This window comes from Corvus hawaiiensis, chromosome W (assembly GCF_020740725.1).
Source record: "Corvus hawaiiensis isolate bCorHaw1 chromosome W, bCorHaw1.pri.cur, whole genome shotgun sequence".
In the NCBI taxonomy this organism is placed as follows: domain Eukaryota; kingdom Metazoa; phylum Chordata; class Aves; order Passeriformes; family Corvidae; genus Corvus; species Corvus hawaiiensis.
Window position 1 is genome coordinate 4,968,929 of NC_063254.1, and position 21,507 is coordinate 4,990,435.

At 43.5% G+C, this 21,507-nt stretch overlaps 2 protein-coding genes across 2 annotated transcripts in view; one reads left to right on the forward strand and one right to left on the reverse strand.

Annotated features, from left to right (window-relative positions):
* Positions 1–21,507, forward strand: part of LOC125319331 (CBP80/20-dependent translation initiation factor-like) — a 516,903-nt gene that overhangs the window by 276,072 nt on the left and 219,324 nt on the right. The gene's annotated exons all lie outside the window — the stretch shown is intronic.
* Positions 1,353–10,859, reverse strand: LOC125319342 (endogenous retrovirus group 3 member 1 Env polyprotein-like). The gene is made up of 3 exons (XM_048290447.1): positions 10,725–10,859; positions 2,000–3,884; positions 1,353–1,671 (listed from the first exon to the last, which is right to left on the reverse strand). The coding sequence occupies exons 2-3, from the start codon at positions 3,434–3,436 to the stop codon at positions 1,648–1,650; spliced, it is 1,461 nt and encodes a 486-aa protein (XP_048146404.1). The 5' UTR covers positions 3,437–3,884; positions 10,725–10,859; the 3' UTR covers positions 1,353–1,647.

Genomic DNA, 21,507 nt, shown 5'->3' on the forward strand with positions numbered 1-21,507 from the left:
ATATTCCTTTATTTTATGTGAAAATCTGCTATTCCACATACATTATTATATAATTTTGAGTTCTCAGGAATTATCTTCCTGTCCACTGTTTGTTCTTTTATAAAAAAATGTTTTTCCTTCTTGTCCTTAATCTTTCACTCTCTGCTTAAAGTTACATATATAAACACATATATAACTAAGAAACATATACATATAACCAAGTTGTCCCAGCATTTTGCCTCACAAAATGTTTTCTCAGCAGGACTTGACTAAAAGAAATCTCTGTGCTTGTTCCCACAAACATCCCATTTGCAAGTCAAGAGGTTGGGATCACACTTGCAGGCATCCGCTTCGGGCCAGGTAGTTTTTGTGCTGGAAAGATTGCTAAGAGAAGCCTGACCATCACTGGGGAGTGTGTAATGCAAGGTATTTATTTTAGAACTCGTTGTGAGAAATGAGACAACTCTTAAAAAGATTAATTTATTGAAAACAGAAAAATGGAAAAATTACAGAAATCAGAAAAATATAAAAATTTGGGATCCTATGGCTCAGTAGATGGTATGCCCCAGGAGCGCAGGGATTTGAGATCTTCTGGCTGAGACAGCACTAGACCTCAGGTAGAGAAAAAGAACTTGCAGTGCTGGGCTGACTTTTAAAAAAATTACTAAAAGCCCCTTAAAAGGGGTAAGGCTTTTAATGCCCAGCACCAATGCCTCCCACAGCTAGTCTGGAGAGAGCAAGAGGGGAAAAGAGAAGAGGGCCCGCCTCTCGGCTTCGTCCTTTTTATAGTTTTTGCTCCGCCCCCAGTCTGCCCAACGCCCGCCCCTTCGGTCCAAAGCGATTGGTGCTTTCCCTTTGATGGATCATCTCTGTCCACCAATGGCTCATCGTTGTCGGGGGGGGTGGTATCAGTTTGACATAAGGGGAATACAATACCTTCATTAAAATTCAGGTATTCAGGTTGCCATGGAACTTGCCTGCAGAGTAATGGCTCTGTAGCTAAAAATAGCTGCTGGCTATTAAGACTGGGTGGGGGTTTTGGCCTTGGAATCAAAATGCAAGTGAAACACCTACAAAAAGTATTAAAATACATCCAACACACCTCAAAACACTTGTAAAAGTATACAGTAAACACAGGAAAGGTAACTCTTATGGTGTACCAGTGGTTTGAAGTTTAAAAAGGGCAAGTTTGTGATTTTTTTACTGGGAAAATTTTAACTGGGAAGGGTGCAACTCTATTAATAAACTACTTTAAACAAATGAAAACACTGATAATGGAACTGGATTTTTGTACCTGGGCTGATGGGTTAATTGTAACATTCAATTTAAAAATAATTAACTCCAAATTAAGTAATTAAAGCACTTAATATGCAAAGACCAAGCACAAATAGGGATTTCATGTATGACAAGTCCCCCCTTTTTCTCTTATGCTCGCATCTTTGGTCTTTGCATTTAAGTGAAGGTGGGTAGCTTCTTCAGGGATGGATTCAAGCTGTTTAAAACTGTCCCACACTTGCTAGGCAATTTTTCTTTCCTTTTTGGTTTTCTTCTTATTATTGATATACATAATCTTTTGAGTGGATGGTGGATACTGCTGTTGTCCCTGGAGGTCTTGGATCAGTGGCATGCTTTGGATGACAGTGGTGATTAAACGGATGAAACAAGGGATTAAACAAGGGAGAAAAATAAGTCCTGTAAGGGAAAGTCCAACAATAATTAAAGCTTTCTTCCACCATTGTCCTTGGAAAATATTTTCCCACCATTCAGAAGTGATCAAGGGCTGCCATTTCTGCACTGGAACATGGGCTAGTTTCCTGATGTTTTGGGTAATCTTGGTGATGGCTTCACCGTGATCATCAATGTGGATGCAGCAGTCTGAGGTGTTAAACTTGCCGCATACTCCACCTTCTTCTGCTAATAAATAGTCCAATGCCAGCCGATTTTGGTACACGGCTGTTCAAGTTTGCCCTTGCTGTGTGTTAAGTAGTTCAAGAGCAAGAGAGGTCTCATTGGTGATTACCTCAATTAGTGCTTGCAGTCTGATGATCCGGTTTAGCATGTAGATGGGAGTTCGGTACCCCCAGCTCCCATCTTGTGCCCATGTTGCAGGTCCATAAGTCTCTAGGATCCTCTCGGCTGGCCATTCTTCCTCTTCCCATCTCTGGGTCCCCCCTATTACATGTCTTTTGGTACGGGAAAGTTCGTCATAAAGGGAGATTCCAAGGTGGGCTCCAGCGTTTTCAGCAAGTAGGAAGAAGTTTGGCTGAATGGCTCCAAGAGTGCAGCTCCCTTTCCAGCGAGGTGGTAAGCTGGAGTAAGCTCGGTTACCACAGATCCAATAGAGGTCTTGTGGTGCTTCCCAGAAGTGGGATTGTATACTTGCTGCTGTGATCCAGTATTTGGAAATTTGTGGCAGGACAGAGAATGGATTTCCTTGATCCCAACACTGCCAGAGTTTTTTAACAGGATTCAAAATGCAATTTTTGTTTTTAATCTTTTCTGCAGACCAGAATACATCTGGTTCTTGGGGTATCCACCAGTGTTTTTGCCCATCAGTTACCAGGTACCTTTTGCATATTGTCTCACCAACTTCTTCTAAGAATTTTCTTCCTTTCCTCCAGATGCATTCTTCTCCAATAACAGAATTGCTTAGCAGCCAGGTTTCATTGTCATGTCGGGTTGTGGGGGAAAGATTACTCAGTCGGAGTAAATCGGGGGGTCCAAGACTGACTCCCCGCCAAGGCCAACTTTCCGATTCTAAAGTTCCTCCGCACACCCAGCAATTTGTTAAATTTAGCTGTTTTCCAATCCTTTCTGCCAGGTCAATAAATAAGTTTTTCCTTGACATCAAAGGATTGTTTTCTTTTTGTTTTTCTTTTTCTTCTATGACCACCTCTTGAATCAGGTCGGTGTCATAGGTCTTTCTTTTTAACAAATCTTCTGTCCTGGTTATGTATCTAAAATTGAAACAGAGCCAATTGTCTTGGGAGGGGCACTCTCCCTTCTGCTTGTGTGTTTGGGTGCCAATGTTTTTGCCAATCCAATACTTGTGACCTTTTTCTGAGCAGATACCCAGCTCTGTTATGTTGTAACAAGATGGATTAACATAAGTATGTGCTCGGAAAAAGTGTCGAATTTGGAATGAGCTTCCTTCTGCCTGATACACCGTCTTGTAACATTTGTTACAGCGGCTGTCGGCTGCTTGTGTGAAGGGAGGCCAGAGGACCCAGAGACAGATGACATTTAGTAGCAGGATGTTGCTCACTTTCCCCTTTAGGCAGACCCGGGAGCAGTTGTTAGTATTTGGGTTGCCTCTGCTGGTGGGGCTTGTCATCTTTGCTTCTTTAGTCCTTTCTTTAGGCTTCTCACCTTCAGATGGTTCTTCTTCAGTGATCTCAGGCTTCTGGAAACTCATGGTTATTTTGGGGTTGGCCTTGTCATAGATTAGAGTTATCATGCCCGTAAATTTGGAGTCTGATTGGACTGTTATTGAAAGAGAATGCTGGCTTCAAATGGAGCCTTACTATACAGTTGATGTGACAATATGGTTGTGTGAAGGCAGAGTCTGTAAAAGGGAATAACAAAGAACAGAATTAACAGATAAACATTTTCAACTTAATTTAACAACTTGTAGCTAGCACTTATTACCGAGGTATAACAGGGGATAAACTGCACTTATTAATGGGGTATAACTGGGAATAAACTGGGAGTACAGGGTTTTATTAACTTGGACTGAGGGATGCTGAGTGGAGTTTTCAAACAGGGTGTTCAGTTTGATGGTTTGTCCGGAGGTTTCTTTTCTTCAATTGGTGGTGCTACCGGACCCTTCACTCTCTTGACGTGTGTCCAGCCCTTTTCAAATGTTCGGACAGCTGTTTCGGTGGTTAGCTGGACCTGAAATGGACCTTCCCAAGATGGGGTTAATGACTTTTCTTTCCAGGATTTTATTAACACCCAGTCACCTGGATTAATGTGATGTAAATTAAAATCAAGTGGGGGTGTTTGTGGAAGAAAACCTCTTTCCCTTAGCAACCCCAGATTTTTGGCAATTAACTGTACATATTGTTGTACATTGGTGTTTCCACACTCTTTTGCATTCAGCTCTTGTGGTGTAGCAAGGTAGGGTAATTCATACAACATCTCGTATGGTGAACAACCCAAATCAGATCTTGGCTGCGTTCTAATTCTAAGAAGAGTGAGTGGAAGGCATTTTACCCAGGCCCATTTTGTTTCCAGCATTATTTTTGTGAGGGTGTTCTTGATTGTCTGGTTCATCCGTTCCACTCTCCCAGAGCTTTGTGGATGCCACGGGGTATGTAATCTCCAATTTGTTCCTAATTGCTGAGCCAATTGTTGTACAATTTGGGAGGTAAAATGTGTACCTCGATCTGAGTCTATGCGGTGGACTATCCCGTACCGTAGGATAATTTGCTGGAGGATCACCTTACTCACTGTCTGGGCTGTAGCGTTGACAGTTGGAATAGCTTCCACCCAGTGAGTAAGGTGATCAACAATTACCAATAGGTATTTCCACCTCTGGACAGGAGGCATTTCTGTAAAGTCAATTTGAATGTTTTGGAAAGGCCTGATTGCTAATTCAATTCCTCCACCAGTGTTCTTTTTCATTACCTTTTTGTTAACTTTTTGACAGATTACACAGTCCCGTGTTATTTGGTTGGCTATTTCATAAACACCAATGCATCCAAAAGTTCTGAGGTAGTGATCCGCCAGAGCCTTTGAACCCCAGTGATTGGTTTGGTGGATATTTTGTAGAATTTCTCAGGTTAAATTTTTGTTTAAAATTTGGCGTTTGTCTGGTAAATACCAGCGGCCTTGAGAATCCTCATTAGCTCCAATTAAAACTAATTTTTGTTTTTCCTGATCAGTAAAAATGGGCGTGGGTAAAGTGTTAGATTGTGGAATAGTGTCAGTTGTGGTGGTGTTGGTTGGAAGTTGGTTCACTTCCATCACTTTTACCTCTTCTTCCACTGCTGCTTCTTTTGCTGCCAAGTCTGCTAGGCTGTTTCCTCGAGCTTCTTTTGTGGTTCCTGATTGATGGCCTGGAATATGCACCACTGAGATCACCTGAGGCAGTTGTAGTGCTTTTAGAATTTTTAGAATCAATTCCTTATGTAGGATATCTTTTCCTTTGGTGTTTAGGAACCCCCTTTCGGACCAGATTCTTCCAAAGGTGTGGACTACGCCATAAGCGTATCTCGAGTCGGTGTAAATGGTCCCAATGCTTCTGGCTAGTCGGTGGAGTGCTTTTTCTAGGGCATAGTGCTCACAAACTTGAGCTGACCAGGTTGATGGTAATTTGCCCTTTTCTAGCACGCACATTTGGTGTCCATCGACCACTGAATAGCCAGAGCACCGTTTTCCATCTACCACTCGAGATGACCCGTCAATGAAGAGGATTTCCCCTTCATTGAGGGGACAGTCCACCAGGTCCTCTCTAACTTTTGTTTGGATGTCAATTATATCAATGCAATTGTGTTCTATTTCACTTTCTGAAGGGGTCCCATAAAGAAATTGGGCTGGATTTTGGTGTGCACATACAACTAGCCTCAGGTGGTCTGAGTGCATGAGAATGGCTTCATATTTGACCATTCTCGGGTCAGTTAACCACTCTGCAGCCCTGTGTGCTAAGATGGTTTTTATTGAGTGTGGTGTATGTACTGTCAAATCTCCACCAAAAATGAGTTTTTGGCTCTCCGAAACCAGAACAGCTGCTGCAGCGACGGACTGAATGCAGAATGGCCATCCTCTGGACACTGGATCTAGTAATTTGGAAAGGAAAGCAACTGGCTTCCTGACTCCACCCCACTCCTGGGTCAAGACGCCATAGGCAATTCCCTTCTCCGCATAAACAAATAGATCGAAGGGTTTTTCTAGCGAAGGGAGGCTTAAAACGGGTGCTTTTGTTAATTTCTCTTTCAAATTTTGTAATTTCTGTGTGTCTGAGTTATCCCAATTAAAAGGTTCCTCTTCCATTAATTTCTCATATAAAAATTTGGCAGATTGTGAATACTGATCGATCCACAGTCTGCAGTATCCCAATAGGCCTAATAATTGCCGAATTTCTCGTTTTGAAGTTGGAGGTGGTAGATTTAGGATCCCTTCTATTCTTTCAGCACTGAGTTTCTTTGTGCCATGGCTAATTAAGTGTCCCAAATACTTCACCTCCTGTAGCACGAATTGTAATTTAGGTTTTGACACCCTCAGCCCATTCCTCCCTAGAAAATTCAGTAACTGAATTGTAGCAGTTCTTACCGTAGACTCCTGTTCCCCAGAGAGGAGCAGGTCATCTACATACTGAGTTACCTGAACCCCTTCGGGTGGAGAAAAGGAACTTAATAAATCTTCTAGCGCTTGGCCGAAGAGTGTGGGTGCCTCGGTGTAACCTTGAGGCAGGCGAGTCCAGCGCAGCTGCTGCTTCCGTCCAGTGTCTGGATCCTCCCAGGTAAATGCAAAGATGTCTCTGCAACGAGAATCTAGAGGACATGACCAGAAAGCATCCTTAAGGTCAATAACAGAGAACCAGGCATGTGTTGGGGGTACCCGACTCAGGAGTGTATAAGGGTCCTGCACCAACAGATACCTGGTTTGGACTCTCTTATTGACCTCACGCAGATCTTGTACCAGCCGGAATGACTTATCTGGTTTCTGGACAGCCAAAATTGGAGTGTTGTAGGTGGACTTGCAGGTCTCGAGAATTCCATCTCGTAATAAGTCCATGATAACAGGCTTCAGGCCCTTTCTTTTGTCCTTGGAGAGGGGATACTGTGGTACGCATACTGGCTGGCTGTTTGGGAGCAACTCAATTGTTAGAGGTGTGATGTCCATTTTTCCCCGGTTGCTAGGTTTGGCCCACACTACGGGGTCTATGTGTTGCTCATCTACTAAAGACAAAACAAACAATTTAGTGGTCATTTTTCCACCTTGCGGAACCACCCCAACTCTCAGAGGTATTTGGAGTCACGTCCTAAAAGATTGATCCCAGCTTGAGGTAGATATAGAATGTCCCCTGTATGGGTGCGCCCTTGTATGGAAAAGGTTACATTTTTAATTACAGGAACAGCGAAACTTTCACCATTAGCACCACATATGTCTAATGTATCTTGAGAAATAAAACATCCTGGAGGTGTTTCAGTGACACAGGTTCTTTCAGCACCTGTGTCCACTAAAAACTCCACTTGCTGTCTCTGGGGTCCAACTTCTAATTTTATCAAGGGCTCTTTAAGATGTTTTTGCCCCAGAGAGTAGAGCCCCTGACCCCTTCACTTGTTCAAAATTTGTCCCTCCATTTGGAGGACTCCTTGGTCTCTCTGCCTTTTAAAATAGTACCAGTGCCCGTGGCCTTGTTTATTACAGTATGTGCAGATTAACCTCTCAGGTCCTTGAACAATTGAGGTAGATTGTAGGGTTGGTTGTATATTGCTAGTGCAAACTTGTGGCTGTTGGTGAGAGCAAATTTGGGTTTGCTGTTGTGGGATGCCCCCTTGGAAAGTTCTTTGTGTAGGAGGGTTGTGGATTGGAGTATTAATGCTGTTATTCATTATTCGGCTTTTGGCCATCATCCTCTCTTCATCCCTCCTAACAAAGACCTTTTGGGCTTCCTCCAGTAATTCATCCAGTTGCCTCTCTGGCCATTTTTCTAATTTTTCCAATTTTCTCCTGATGTCAGGCCAGGAGTGAAGCACAAAATGTACTTTTAGCATAGTTTTGCCGCCTTCACTGTCTAAATCAATTACAGAATAAAGTTGGATGTTGTTCCTTAACCGAGCCATGCAAGCTGTTGGGGACTCATCCTTTTCCTGTTCCCCACAAAATGCCTTTTCCATATTATTAACTCGGGGAACAGCTTCTCTGATACCTTTTACAATTAGATTTCTGTAATCTTTCATGTTCCTCCTGCCCTCTTCAGAATTTGGATTCCATTCAGGATCTGTCAGTGGTAGTTTTTGTTCTCCAATTGGGCCCTGATTAGAATTATTTTCTCTGTCCCAGACTGTCACTCCTGCGGCTCTAATCAATTTTCGTTCTTCGACGGTAAATAAGGAATGTAGGATGGATTGTATTTCTCCCCAATTATAAATATTAGGGCCGAGGAATTGATCAAATTGATCAGCTAGCCCAATGGGGTCAGTCATTAGACTTTTCATTTCTTTTTTAAATTCTCGTACCTCTGATGAAGCCAGAGATATGACTACATAACCAATTCCTCCTTGAGCATTTCCCATGGGTACCTCTCTAAGAGGTAAAATTTTAGACTCATGGGGAGTGCTAAGGCAGGTGGGACAGTCAGGTGTTTTAAATGATTTCTTTCTAGTGCAAGATGCTGGGCCATCCTGACTAGAAGAAATCCTTTGTCCGGTTGTCTTTTTGTGAGAGCAGGAAGGAACAGAAATTTCTTTTTCACTTTCATTCTCACTTTCTGAGTCCCTTTCAGTTGGGTGACTTGATGAAGGAAGGACCCTCCTTTCTGGAGGATTTACTGGAGGAAGGTAGTCTAGGGGGTCCCACTTTGGTTGATTTAATGTAGTTTTTTGTTTTTCTTTTTGTTTTGGTTCTTCTGCAATGGAAAAAATTTGGTTTGAATTTTTATTAAGTCCAATTGAATTAGATTGTTTCCTCTTCCAATTCTCTTTTTTTGTCTTGTTCTTCATTTTGTTTTTGCCAATAATTTAACCAAATTTTAGCATAGTCTAATTCGTCAGAATGTTTTGGAGCTTTGTAATGTACATAAGAATGCAAAGCTTCACAAAGCCACTTTTCAGAAGACCCATGCTTGGGCCATTTGAGCCCATCTTTGTTAATTTTATGTTTTGGCCACTTAAAAACACAGTATCTAATCATTTGGCATTGGTCTTTTTCTTTAGTTAAAAGATTTTCTTCCCACTTTAAGAGCATTTGTCCTAATGGACTGTTCCGGTTTGGCCAAATTTAGAAATATATCCTCTGAGAGAAGGCACAACCACCCCTCCCCCACCAGGTTCGGGAAAAAAAATAAATTTTCCTCGAAGGAAAGTGAAGAAGATAAAACTATTTATTTAACAAACACACGGGAAAGGAAAATAATGTTAAATGGTAAAATCTTTCGCTGTGGAGGAAAAACCTGGGAAAGTGTTCGAGTCCTCCCTTTGGTCTCCTCGGAGCTGGGGCTTGGGCCGGGTCCAGGCCCTCTGTGCCCGGTGGAAAGTCCTCCCAATGTGCTCTGATGTTACAGCAATCAAGCAGTCCAGTAGAAAAGGGAGAAAATCCGGAATTCCAGAGAAGGAAAAGCAAAGTCCAACTCTCAGTCTCTCTCCGGAGAACAAGAAGCTGAAAACAACTGGCCAAAAACTAACTGGGAAGCAGCAAGCCGGGTGCTTCCTCACTCCCCTGCTCCAGCTGGGGAAAAAAAACCTGCTATCTTTTTGTGACCTTGAACAAGCAAAAACTGCTTTGAGAAAGTTTTGCTCAGTTTTTTTTCCTTCCCCCTCTCAGGCTCAGTTTAGAGGCATAGAAAGGCACAAAAATTAATTTCTGGGCATAGGCAGCGATATGGGATACACATCATAAGATCACCCCAAGACATCTCTGGGAAGATTTTATATTTCTTCATTGGGTCTTTTCTTTTGCTATTTGCTTGTCCCATTTTGTTACTGGGAAGCAAACAAGTAGCTTGTGCAGAAGAGGATTTTTTTTTTTAATTAAATTAAATAAACCAAAGTATTATATTGTATAAGAAGATATTACAAAATAACCTAAAATCAATACACTATCACAATATAAAATTACAATGGTAATAGATTTATAAGCATAAAATACAATACAACTAATGTAGAGAAAAGTAAGTAGGGATAGTAGATGTAAAAGGGAATTAATGATGGTGAATCTGTGGGAAAATTAAATATGGTAGGCTGTGAGAAAAACAAATATGGTGCACAAAAATTAATTTTAATTATAATAAGAATAATTAATATGTATTTAAATTGTTTAAAGTATTATTGGAATTTAGATAGCTTTATATATATATACTAAGAGACAAGAGTTGTCTTAATTAGCAAAGGAAAGGTAAATTTAAAATATTTATAATCGAATTAAAGAAAAAAGATTATAATGAATAACACAAATAGTAATCTAAAATACTAAAGTGGTATCTTATTATTAAAGCAGATAAAGCAAATTACAACTATAATAACTCAAACAATCTGAACTAACAGAAAGTATAAAGGTGCTAGATAGCACTGACCAAAAGAGTCAAACTAAAACAAGTTCACATTCACTTAGAACAACAAAAGGGTGTAGTTCAAATTACAAGGACACAAAATGGCGGCCGCTGCCGCTGAGAATACAAAATGGCGGCCGTTCGCGCCGAAATTCAAAACTACAAAATGGCGGCCCGAAAAGAAAGAAAAGAAGGGGTTTAAAATGAGGTTTCTCCTTGGTTCTAGACCCGAGGAGACTGAGACACTGATAAAACTGAATTGGGGCTGCGCGCACCCCTAAAACGTGGAAACCTCCCCCAAAAAGGCTGACTACCCCACTCGATCTTACCCTCTGTGTCTCTAAAGGGTGATCCCTCGTGGTGTCCCTTATAATGAATCCTTTCAAGCACACTCGCTCTCACACTGGGGACGGCCAACCCCACACTCACTCTCACAAAAGGAATTCCACCCGGAGGTTTCCCCAAAAGCTAGTAGCCCTTAAAAAGGGTAAGTCCTAACTAAATTCCCCTTTAAGAAGGGTTCAAGCCTTACCTCCAAGTCCTTCTCCACCGGAGGTGTCCTTTCTCCACTGCAGTAATCCTCATGGCAGCCCGGAAAATCCAAGGGAAAAAAAATAAAAAAAAAGCGCAAAAATTCAAAAATAATAAAATTAACCAAAATCCCTGGATTTTAAGGGCAAAAAGAAGGATCCCGGACGAGTCCCCAAAAGAGTTGTGAGAAATGAGACAACTCTTAAAAAGATTAATTTATTGAAAACAGAAAAATGGAAAAATTACAAAAATCAGAAAAATATAAAAATTTGGGATCCTATGGCTCAGTAGATGGTATGCCCCAGGAGCGCAGGGATTTGAGATCTTCTGGCTGAGACAGCACTAGACCTCAGGTAGAGAAAAAGAACTTGCAGTGCTGGGCTGACTTTTAAAAAAATTACTAAAAGCCCCTTAAAAGGGGTAAGGCTTTTAATGCCCAGCACCGATGCCTCCCACAGCTAGTCTGGAGAGAGCAAGAGGGGAAAAGAGAAGAGGGCCCGCCTCTCGGCTTCGTCCTTTTTATAGTTTTTGCTCCGCCCCCAGTCTGCCCAACGCCCGCCCCTTCGGTCCAAAGCGATTGGTGCTTTCCCTTTGATGGATCATCTCTGTCCACCAATGGCTCATCGTTGTCGGGGGGGGTGGTATCAGTTTGACATAAGAGGAATACAATACCTTCATTAAAATTCAGGTATTCAGGTTGCCATGGAACTTGCCTGCAGAGTAATGGCTCTGTAGCTAAAAATAGCTGCTGGCTATTAAGACTGGGTGGGGGTTTTGGCCTTGGAATCAAAATGCAAGTGAAACACCTACAAAAAGTATTAAAATACATCCAACACACCTCAAAACACTTGTAAAAGTATACAGTAAACACAGGAAAGGTAACTCTTATGGTGTACCAGTGGTTTGAAGTTTAAAAAGGGCAAGTTTGTGATTTTTTTACTGGGAAAATTTTAACTGGGAAGGGTGCAACTCTATTAATAAACTACTTTAAACAAATGAAAACACTGATAATGGAACTGGATTTTTGTACCTGGGCTGATGGGTTAATTGTAACATTCAATTTAAAAATAATTAACTCCAAATTAGGTAATTAAAGCACTTAATATGCAAAGACCAAGCACAAATAGGGATTTCATGTATGACACTTGACAATAAACTGACAGCCAGTATTGATGCAATTTTCATGCTGTCTTGAAGGGTTGTGCTGTTTCCAGAGCCACTCTTTGCCAATCTATTCATGGTCAGCACTAGGGCTCCTTTCACAAACAAAAATTGTCACAGGAATTGTCCTCACCCTGGATTTTAAGATTGCAAGTTGTTTTGGGTGAAGTTGAATGTGTTTTAAAGCTGACATGAATATGACAGGTTTAAGGTTGTGAAATTTTGGAAAAGCCCTAGAAACCTGTTCCCAGAGGTCACCAGGACAAACCTCTCCTGCTGGGCGAGTGAATAGAAATGAGTTCATAATTACCGAGTATAATAGTGACACATTTGCTTTTTCATTGTTTAATAGAGATTTTCAGAAAAGAAAAGAAGCCAACGCAGAAATGTCTTTTGTTCTTTCAGGGCCATTTACTGAAGGCTTTGCAATGAGAGGAGAGGATGTTTATTAAAGAAAGCAACAATATTAAGATGTTGTTTTAGTGGTGAAGTGCTGTTCCTAACTGGAACAAAACAAAATGTTTTTGATGAACTGGGTACTTGCTGAAAACTAGCATCAAGCTAAATGACTTGCAGCATATTTACTGAACTCAACAAATGGTGTTTAAACAGAAGAAAGAGAGAGGAAGGAAAGGAATTGAAAAGGTTGAAGCACTCTTTTCCTTCTTAGTAGGATTTCCAAATCAAATTAATTAGGTTTAGCAGTGTGTGGGTCTTGATGCCTTAAAGAACCTAGAAATGAAACAACACACTTCTGAGATAATATTAGTATAGGAGGTAATATAAAGGCTGGTCTATTGGAGGCCTCCAAGGGGCAGATATGGAAAATACCCAAAATGCCCACCCCCCGCACGGGGTGAATACAGTTTTATAAGTTTAGCAAATTAGCATAATTGACAAAAATCACCAATTAGGAGCACAAGTGGTGAGGCAATTCCCCCCCCGTTCAATCCCCTTCTAAATCCTCCCCCCTCAGATGGGAACTAAACTTTGTTTATAAAAATATGTCTCAAAGAGCTGGTCTCAACCTTGGTTGCCAGGAAGAACTAAGATAGGATAGGAGCCCTGGAATATGTTTTGTCTTTCTATCAGGGTACTGAAAAGGTAGGGAAAAGTATTGGGGCTAGCTAGGAACTATATAACTATACAAAATAGTCTACAGAGCTATGAATATATATGAAGGAAATATAAAAGCAAAAATCATTCTGGCAACAGTCTGAACCCTTGAAGCAGCATCTGGAAATCAGGTTTTCATCTTCCTCCTTATGCTCCTGTCTTCTCCATGCCCTCCTGGGAGCTGATGGGGGTTTTGGTGAAGCCACCACAGGGACTCTCTTTTGGGGTGCAGAGGGAACATCCCAAGTCCACTGGGGATGTCACAGCTGTCCATGTTGAGCAGGGTGCAGACTTGAGCCAGTGTAATGGTGGCGATGAAAAGCTGCCGTTTGTGGGTGAGCTCTTCTCTTGAGGAAACTCAGGAGCAATAACTTTTTTTTTTTTTAAAGGACAATAGTAAGCCTGGTAGTATACTTTCCTGCAAGGATCAGCAGCAATAGTAGCATGTAGCTAAAGCATAGTGTTTAGAGTGTAAAGATGTAAAAACTTCTAGGAAGCTGAAAGCACCTAAGCAGAGATGCTGTTAAAATGATAGTCACTGTCCTGTTTAAGATTTGGAAACTGTGAAGCAGTGAAGGACAGGCCATGTTTTCAGGAACAACTGCACTAAATGTTCATCTCAGAAAGGAATCGTAGAATAACTCAAGTTGGATGGATCCCATAGGTATCATCAAGTCCAACTCCCTGCTCCTTGCAGGACTACCTAAAACTAAACCATAGGACTAAGAAAGCTGTGCTGGCTGAAGCTGACCATCCTGAAGAACAAGGTGAAGAACTTATTGGAGTGCTAGTCCTTCACAATGAAGTTCCTCAAGGATTAAGTGTTCATATGCATGAAAATCCCGAGTAAACAGTTGGTACTTGCTCCACCTGCCCAAGCAGACCTGGTGGTTGCAGGACATCACCTGAAGGGTTGGGTACAGGCAATTTAGACACAGGTCATAATTTCTTTTGGTTTGATTGCCTGCAACATCGCTGGGAGTTAGTAGACTAAATTAATTCTCTGAACTGCAGGTCCCTGGAGGATAATATTATCTCAGTGGTTTGTTCCTAAAAGGGTTCAGAGGGGTGATTGTGTTACTGTGGCTTAATGAATTACGGCACATGAGCTGAGCAGCAGTAATTGCCTGCGTGTGCTGCTGGTTGTGTGTGAAGAGTGCTTTGAGCTGCAATCCCTCCACCCAGTTGGGAGATAACTCATCTTATGGTTTCCATGCCATCCTGCATCAGCAGAGGGGCAGGAGTTTTTAATTTGCAATTAGATGTGCAAGTGGCATGCTGGAGCTGGTTGGGAGGTCATTAAGAGCAGGAGGAGAGCTGTGATGGGTCACACCAGACCACCTGGCTTGGTGACCAGTAATGGACTCCAGAAGTGTGAGAATAGGGTATGCATGTAATGCTGCTTCCCAGCAGTGCTCTCCTTTTCTTAATGCTTGGACTTGATGGTCTTAAGGTTCCAAATGAAATGATTCTCCAGGAATTTACACTTTGAGGATCTACAGCACCACATACGAGCACCTTTGTGTACAGTAGCTCCTGATGGATTTTCTTTTCATGAATTGGGCAGTGTGCTTTTGAAGCCTTGTAAACTCCTGGTACTTACATTTCCTATAACATATCTCCACAGTTTAGCTGTGCATTATGTGAAGAAATAATGCTGTCCCTGGCTTGTTTCCACGAGCTCTGAAGTGTCCTCAGTCAGAAGAGAATGCAGCATTACTTCTGTGACATCCTACAGGACCGGCTTCAGCAGCAGAAAGGCGCTGGCTGGGGGCGCGTTCTGGTTCCTCCACAAAGGAGGCACTTCAGGGACCTGATGGTCTGGGCTCGCGTTAATCTGGAGGCAAAGGAAAAGAGAGGGGCTTCTGGTCTGGCTTCTAACAGGTTTATTGTCAGAAGTCCAGCAACCAGAAAATGGCCCTCAGTGACTTAACGCTTTCAGTTTTATAGGGGGTTTGAAAACCGCGGGGAAAGGGAAGGCAACCAATGAGATACAAGCTAGGGGGAGGATACAATTCAACAAGAACCAATGGGGGAAACCGGGAGGCAGGAGTTACAACAAGGAGCCCATGAACAATAAAGTAACAGAGAATTTTCCCGAACAGGGGGAGGCGGTTTGGACCTGGGCGCTGCCCAGGGGGATGTGGCTTAGGTCTCTGTGCCGCCCATCGACCCACCCTCAATGTCACTGTCCTGGGTGGGGAAATCCACCCAAGGGAGAGCCCTGAATTGACTGACATTCGCCTGCCCCAGCCCAGCAGTGGGCTGGGTCACCACAACAAAAAAATACCTCCTTTTGCTTATTTTGAACAATCCTTCTTTTCACATCATGAGAATTAAAGTGCTGATGTGGCTGTAGCTGTGCCTGCAGTCTAAGTGCCTGTTGAGCACTACCTTAGCTCTTTGGTTGTGTTCAGCAAAGTGGGAGTCAGCATTTAAAACAGGTTTTGCCATTTTGAAAGCAAGACCATAAGACTATCAACAGAAGCATTTAGCAGTGCCGGCTCTGGGATCAATAGAATGGTTTGGGTTGGAAGGGAAGGCAGTCTAGTCCAAACCCCCTGCAATGAGCAGGGACACCTTCCACTAGACCAGGTTGCTCAGAGCCCCGTCCAGCCTGGCCTTGAATGTTTTCAGGGATGGGGCATTGTCCTGAGTTGTGAGGTGTTGTCTTGGGGTGACTTTCTGATGTGTATCCCCTATCGCTGCTCTATGCCCAGAAATTAATTTTGTGCCTTTCTATGCCTTTAAACTGAGCCTGAGGGGGGGAGAGAAAAAAACCAAGCAAACTTTTCAAAACAGTTGTTCAAGGACACAGATACACACTCCTCTGCTTCTGCTGCGGCGAGAGGAGCGGAGGAAGCACTCTGCTTACTTTTCAGCCAGCTTTCGGCTCTTTTCTCCGGAGGGAGACAGTGAGTTGAACTTTGTTTTTCCTGGGACTTCGGTTTTTCCCTTCTTCTCTTCTGGACTGTTTCAACATCAGAACACATTGGGAGAATTTTCCACCGAGGCCCCGGAGGTGGGCCCACATCGACTCAGCTCCGAGGAGGAGGAAAGAGACCACACCTACAGAAGGACTCTGAAATCTTCCCAGGTTTCTCTCCACAGCGAGAGGTTTTATTATTTAGCATTATTATCCTTTTCCTGTGTGTTTGTTAAATAAATAGTTTTTTATCTCTTTCACTTTCCTCTGAGGAAATTTTTTTTTTCTCCAAACCTAGTGGGGGAGGGGTGGTTGTAACCTGCCTTCTATCAGAGGATATTTTCCTCCAAATTTCTCCAAACCAGCACAGGTGTAAGCAAACTATGTATTCTACACCCATCTACGTTATTCTTGGTGAACTGTTAATGGTGGGTTGTTTGCAACAGCTGTCCAGTGCACACCCCACCCCTCAGGCTTTTAGCCTTTGAATGAGATAAGGAAAAAGGGGCAACCTTGCAATGCAGTGTATTGTTTCTTTTTCTTCACACCAATGACTCAGCCCTGATAACTCCCTCCGGGGAAGCAGCAGCACAGTCCCACCCATCCTGAAGGGGTCTCTTTCTCTCTGTTAATGGGCCATAATGAACCAAAAAGGCACCAGTTGAATAGGCAGCTGGAACGACCTTTAGGAACTCCAAAAATATCCTACGACTAATAGGATTGCATCATTCCATTGTGAAACTCCCCGCCCTGGGGAAGGTACCACCTGAACTCCACCTTATATAATCTAGGCAGTTTGGGGACTTGGGACACCACCACCACTGGACATCCAGAGGAGGACCTGAACTTCTACAGGAGGACCAGACCTTCTGCAGGACCACCACTTTTGACAAGACTGCAACCATCACTTCAACAGCACGGGAACCACTGTTTAATCGGACTGTGACCACCACCCTGACTAACAGGGGCCAGGTTGTACTCTGACTTTGTGGTTTTAAGGCAGTTTTTCGGTATTGTTGCATTCATCGTAATCTTTCTATTAAATCGTAACTCTGACTTGAAATCTCTTGCAAGGTATTTGTGTGGGGTTAATTTCTCACAATGGTTTACTTTCAAACCAGCACAGGCATCCATCACCTCTCTGGGCAACCTGTGCCACTGTTTCACGACCCTCATCATAAAAAATTTCTTCCTTCTATCTAGTATCAATCTTCTACCCTCTTTCAGTTTAAAATCATCACCCCTTGTCCTATTGCAACAGGCCCTGATAAAAAGTCTGTCCCCATCTTTTTTCTACACCCCATTTAAGTACTGAAAGGCTGCAATATCACAGAATCACAGAATAACAAGGTTGGAAGAGACCTCCAAGATCATCGAGTCCAACCCATGCCCAAACACCTCAACTAGACTATGGCACCAAGTGCCATGTCCAGTCTTTTTTTAAACACATCCAGAGATGGTGATTCTACCGCCTCCCTGGGCAGACCATTCCAGTACTTTATTATTCTTTCAGTGAAAAACTTTTTCCTAATATCCAACCTATACCTTCCTTGACACAGCTTGAGACAGTGTCCTCTTGTGTGGATACAAAAATGCTGCTAGCAAGGATTTTCTTGCTATTTTCTAAGCCCGTGAGAGACTTTTCTCTCTCACAGAAGAGGTAGCAGAGTTATGTAAACAACGAAGCCACCTGCAACCTTGAAAAGTCTTGTTTATGGTATAGTAGAAAAATATTTTGACAATGGATGTTTTAGGATTTTAGCCAATCCACCCAAGGGGTGGCTGATCCTTTGTCCAATTAGATTATGAAGAAAAAAGTCTATAAAAGAGTTTGTAAAATAATTAAATAAATCAATCTTGCTGCACAATTCCTGCCTGCTGGATCTTTTCTCCTCCTCCCTGCAGCTGCGGGACAGGGTAATATACCCTAGGGCATTTTTTTTAATACTCTTGTTCTGTCAGTTGCTGCCTGGTGGAAGAGACCAACCCCCACTTGTCTACAACCTCCTTTCAGGAAGTTGTAGAGAGCAATAAGGTCACCTCTAAGTATCCTTTTCTCCAGGATAAACAACCCTAGTTCCCTCAATCATTCCTCATAGGGCTTGTGTTCCAAGACCCTCACCAACCTTGTTGCACTCCTCTGGACACGCTTAAGCATCTCAATGTCCTTCCTAAACTGAGGGGCCCAGAACTGGACACAGTACTCAAGGTGCAGCCTCACCAGTGCCGAGTACAGGGGAAGAATGACCTCCCTGTTCCTGCTGGTCACACAGTTCCTAATGCGGGCCAGGATGCCGTTGGCCTTCTTGGCCATCAATGCACACTGCTGGCTCATATTCAGTCGGCTGTCGATCAGCACCCCCAGGTCCCTTTCCACCTGGACACTGTCCAGCCACACTGTCCCCAGTTTGTAATGTTGTAGGGGATTTTTGTGGCCAAAATGCAGAACTCGGCACTTAGACTTATTAAACTTCATCCTGTTGGACTCTGCCCATCCATCCAACCAATCCAAGTCTCTCTGCAGAGCCCTCCTACCTTCCAATAGATCTACACACACTCCCAGCTTAGTGTCATCTGCAAATTTACTAATGAAGGACTCAATACCCTCATCCATGTCATCAATAAAAATATTGAACAAAACTGGTCCCAGTACAGACCCCTGAGGGACACCACTGGTGACTGGCCACCAGCTGGATGCTGCACCATTCAGTATCACTCTCCAGGCCTGACCATCCAGCCAGTTCCTGACCCAGCGAAGAGTGCTCCTGTCCAAGCCGTGGGCTGCCAGCTTTTCCAGGAGTTTACTGTGGGACACAGTGTCAAAGGTAAATAAGGTCTCCTCAGAGCATTCTCCAGGCTAAACAACCCCAGCCCTCTTAGTCTTTTCTCATAGGAGAGGTGCTCCAGCCCTCTAATCACTTTTGTGGCCTTCTGCCCATGGCACCTTGATCACCTTGGTTGTATTGGTGTTGCTTTGGTAGCTAATTATGTTACTTATTTCTTTTTAACCAACTTGGCATGAAAGTCCTCATCAAACATAAGGTGCTGTTGGGTCAATCAGCTGTAGGAAGGGTTATGGGGAAGCAATGCAAAAGCTGCCCCCAGGGAAGACAGCCAGAGATGAAACAATGCTGCAGTGTTTTGTTGTCCATCAACCTCAAAATACTTTTTGGCAAAGGGCTGCTCTCAGCATTCCCCATTTCCTTGGGAGAAAACCAAGGCAGAAAGGAGGGAAGGGGCTATGGTTGGACCTTCCCCCACTGCAGATCTTGCAATGAACTTGTGGCCACCAGATCTTCATATGTGTGAACCTCATCACCCATGAGACTGCCTTTCAAGGTGTCATGATATGGTTATTAAAGTTCATAAAAATGCCTCTGCCCGAATTAAGGTGCAAATGAGACCATATGCCAATGTCAGTAGTATGGGTTTTATTTGATAGTAAATATGAGAGAGAGAGAGAGACAGAGGGAGGGAAAGAAAGAAATAAATAGAAAATAGGTGGGGGGACAGAAAGAGACTGACAGAGCAGAATAAAGAAAATATCACCATCCGTGGATCCCAAAGATGTTCCGTTGATCCTCTCCAGCTGGTCTTCTTGGTGGTGATGGTCCCCCCCGAAAAGCATAGAATCAGATGGGTTAATATATGCTCAGGCTAGGTAAGAAAACCCAGGCACCTCCATGGGGGAGGGGAGCAGCCATTATCTCTTACAACAGAGTCTGGATTTGTTGCATCACGTGCAGTCCTGTGGTGCGAGGCTTCAGGAATTACTCGGGGGGGGCATTTTGGGGGGCCATTGATGGATTAAGGCACCCCCTCAGTTGCTCCTCATGTGAATGTCCCATGGATGTAGCCTTCCTGGGGTTGGGGGTTCCATAGCCAGTTTGTGTAAGGGAGGATGGGTTCACTGCCCCTGAGCAGAGGTTACGACGCACTGAATCTTCCTCCCCCCACCTCGGCTAGGGGGGAAATCTGTGCAAACCTGCTCCCAGCAAAATGGGGCTGTGGGCTGTGGCCTCCCTCACCCGAAGCAAGCCAGAGATGATTCTTAGCATGGCTGCTGGGTTTGGCTCGCATTTTTTTCCTTGTTTACTTGTTTGTTTCTCCCCAGGCCTGAGCTGATTGAAGAATGGGTTTTCCCTTTATCTAATCTCAGCAGTTTGGCTTTCAGTCCAAAGTTCTTCAAGGAGGTTTCTGTGGTTGTGCTGGGAGTGAGGATTTTTCCTTTTGTTTCTTTCCCTCATGGAATTTTGTCCCATAAGTTTCTAGGAAACAATAACTACCGATACTTAAGAAAACAAAGATGTAGCTGGGTGTCACAACATTCCATTGAAATGGCCCTGGCTGGGAGGTGATAACACCAGAAAAAAAGGTGAAGGGATGTCTTGGTTTAGCACAGCTTGGGTTTTAGTTAAAGAGAACTCCATCAGCCATGAAAGTGATTCTTTTGCAAGGAGGTGCTGACAGCTTCCTCCAGACCTGCCGGAACAAATCAGCTGGCTAATTTGAATATTGACAACTCTGTTAAGCCATTTAAGAAGCTTGGCACGCCTCTGTGATCCACATTTAAGAACCAACGAACCCCGGGAAAGCTCTCTTGCTTCCAGCTTTTGGACAGGTAACTGGGGGGGGGGGCGGTGTGGCCCGGTGGGGCCGGGCCAGGCCCTGCTCGATGTGGCCCCGCTGGGTCGACCCTCGGCATGGCAGCATGGGCCTGGGCCAGCCGGGAGACAGCCACCCCAGAGCCGTGTGGCCCTGCTCCATCCACGGCCCTGCTCCGTGCGGGCCGGCCCATGGCGCAGCTCAGCCAGGCCCCCCCCCCCACCGTGCAGCCACTGAAATGAAATGCTATATTACTGCAACCCTCAGCCGTAGGGAGGAGGAGAAAAGATCCAACAGGCAGGAATTGTGCAGCAAGATTGATTGATTTAATTATTTTACAAACTCTTTTATAGACTTTTTTCTTCATAGTCTAATTGGACAAAGGATCAGCCACCCCTTGGGTGGATTGGCTAGAAATCCTAAACATCCATTGTCAAAATATTTTTCTACTGTACCATAAACATAGTTCTACAAGGTCACAGGTGTTCATAGTTTATAGAACTTCTGCTAATCTCTTCATGAGAGAGAAAAGTATCCCACGGCTTAGAAAGCAGCAGGAAAATTCCTTGCTAGCAGCATTTTTGTATCCACAATTCCCCCTTTTTGTTTTTTAAGATAACAATTCTACTATCAATCCTAAATAGATATTTACATCAGTTATTCATTCTAAATATGTCCTTAAGGCTTTAACTATCTGACTCCATAACAAGAAATTTAAAGTTCAGTCTCTGCTTGTGGAAGGACCATCCCAGTCTCTGCTTGTAGAAGGACCATCTGCCTGATGGTTGACATCCTGGTCATCATCAGAAGAGTCATTAGGCTGATGATCTACATTCTGGTCGCCATTTGGATGGTTGGCGTTCTGGTCATCATTTGGAGGTCACCTGTTCTGCCTCTGGTGCTGCAGGTCAGGGCGAACACATTTTGCAGGTAGCCACCGTACCCCAGTATCTGTGGAAATGCAAGCATACCCACG

Excerpts from the sequence above, each read along its gene's own strand:
- LOC125319342 (XM_048290447.1), bottom strand. The coding sequence starts at position 3,436 with ATGATAACTCTAATCTATGACAAGGCCAACCCCAAAATAACCATGAGT. Across the intron at positions 1,672-1,999 it reads GACTGCAAGCACTAATTGAG|GACTTATTTTTCTCCCTTGT; the intron begins GTAATCACCAAT and ends TTTCCCTTACAG.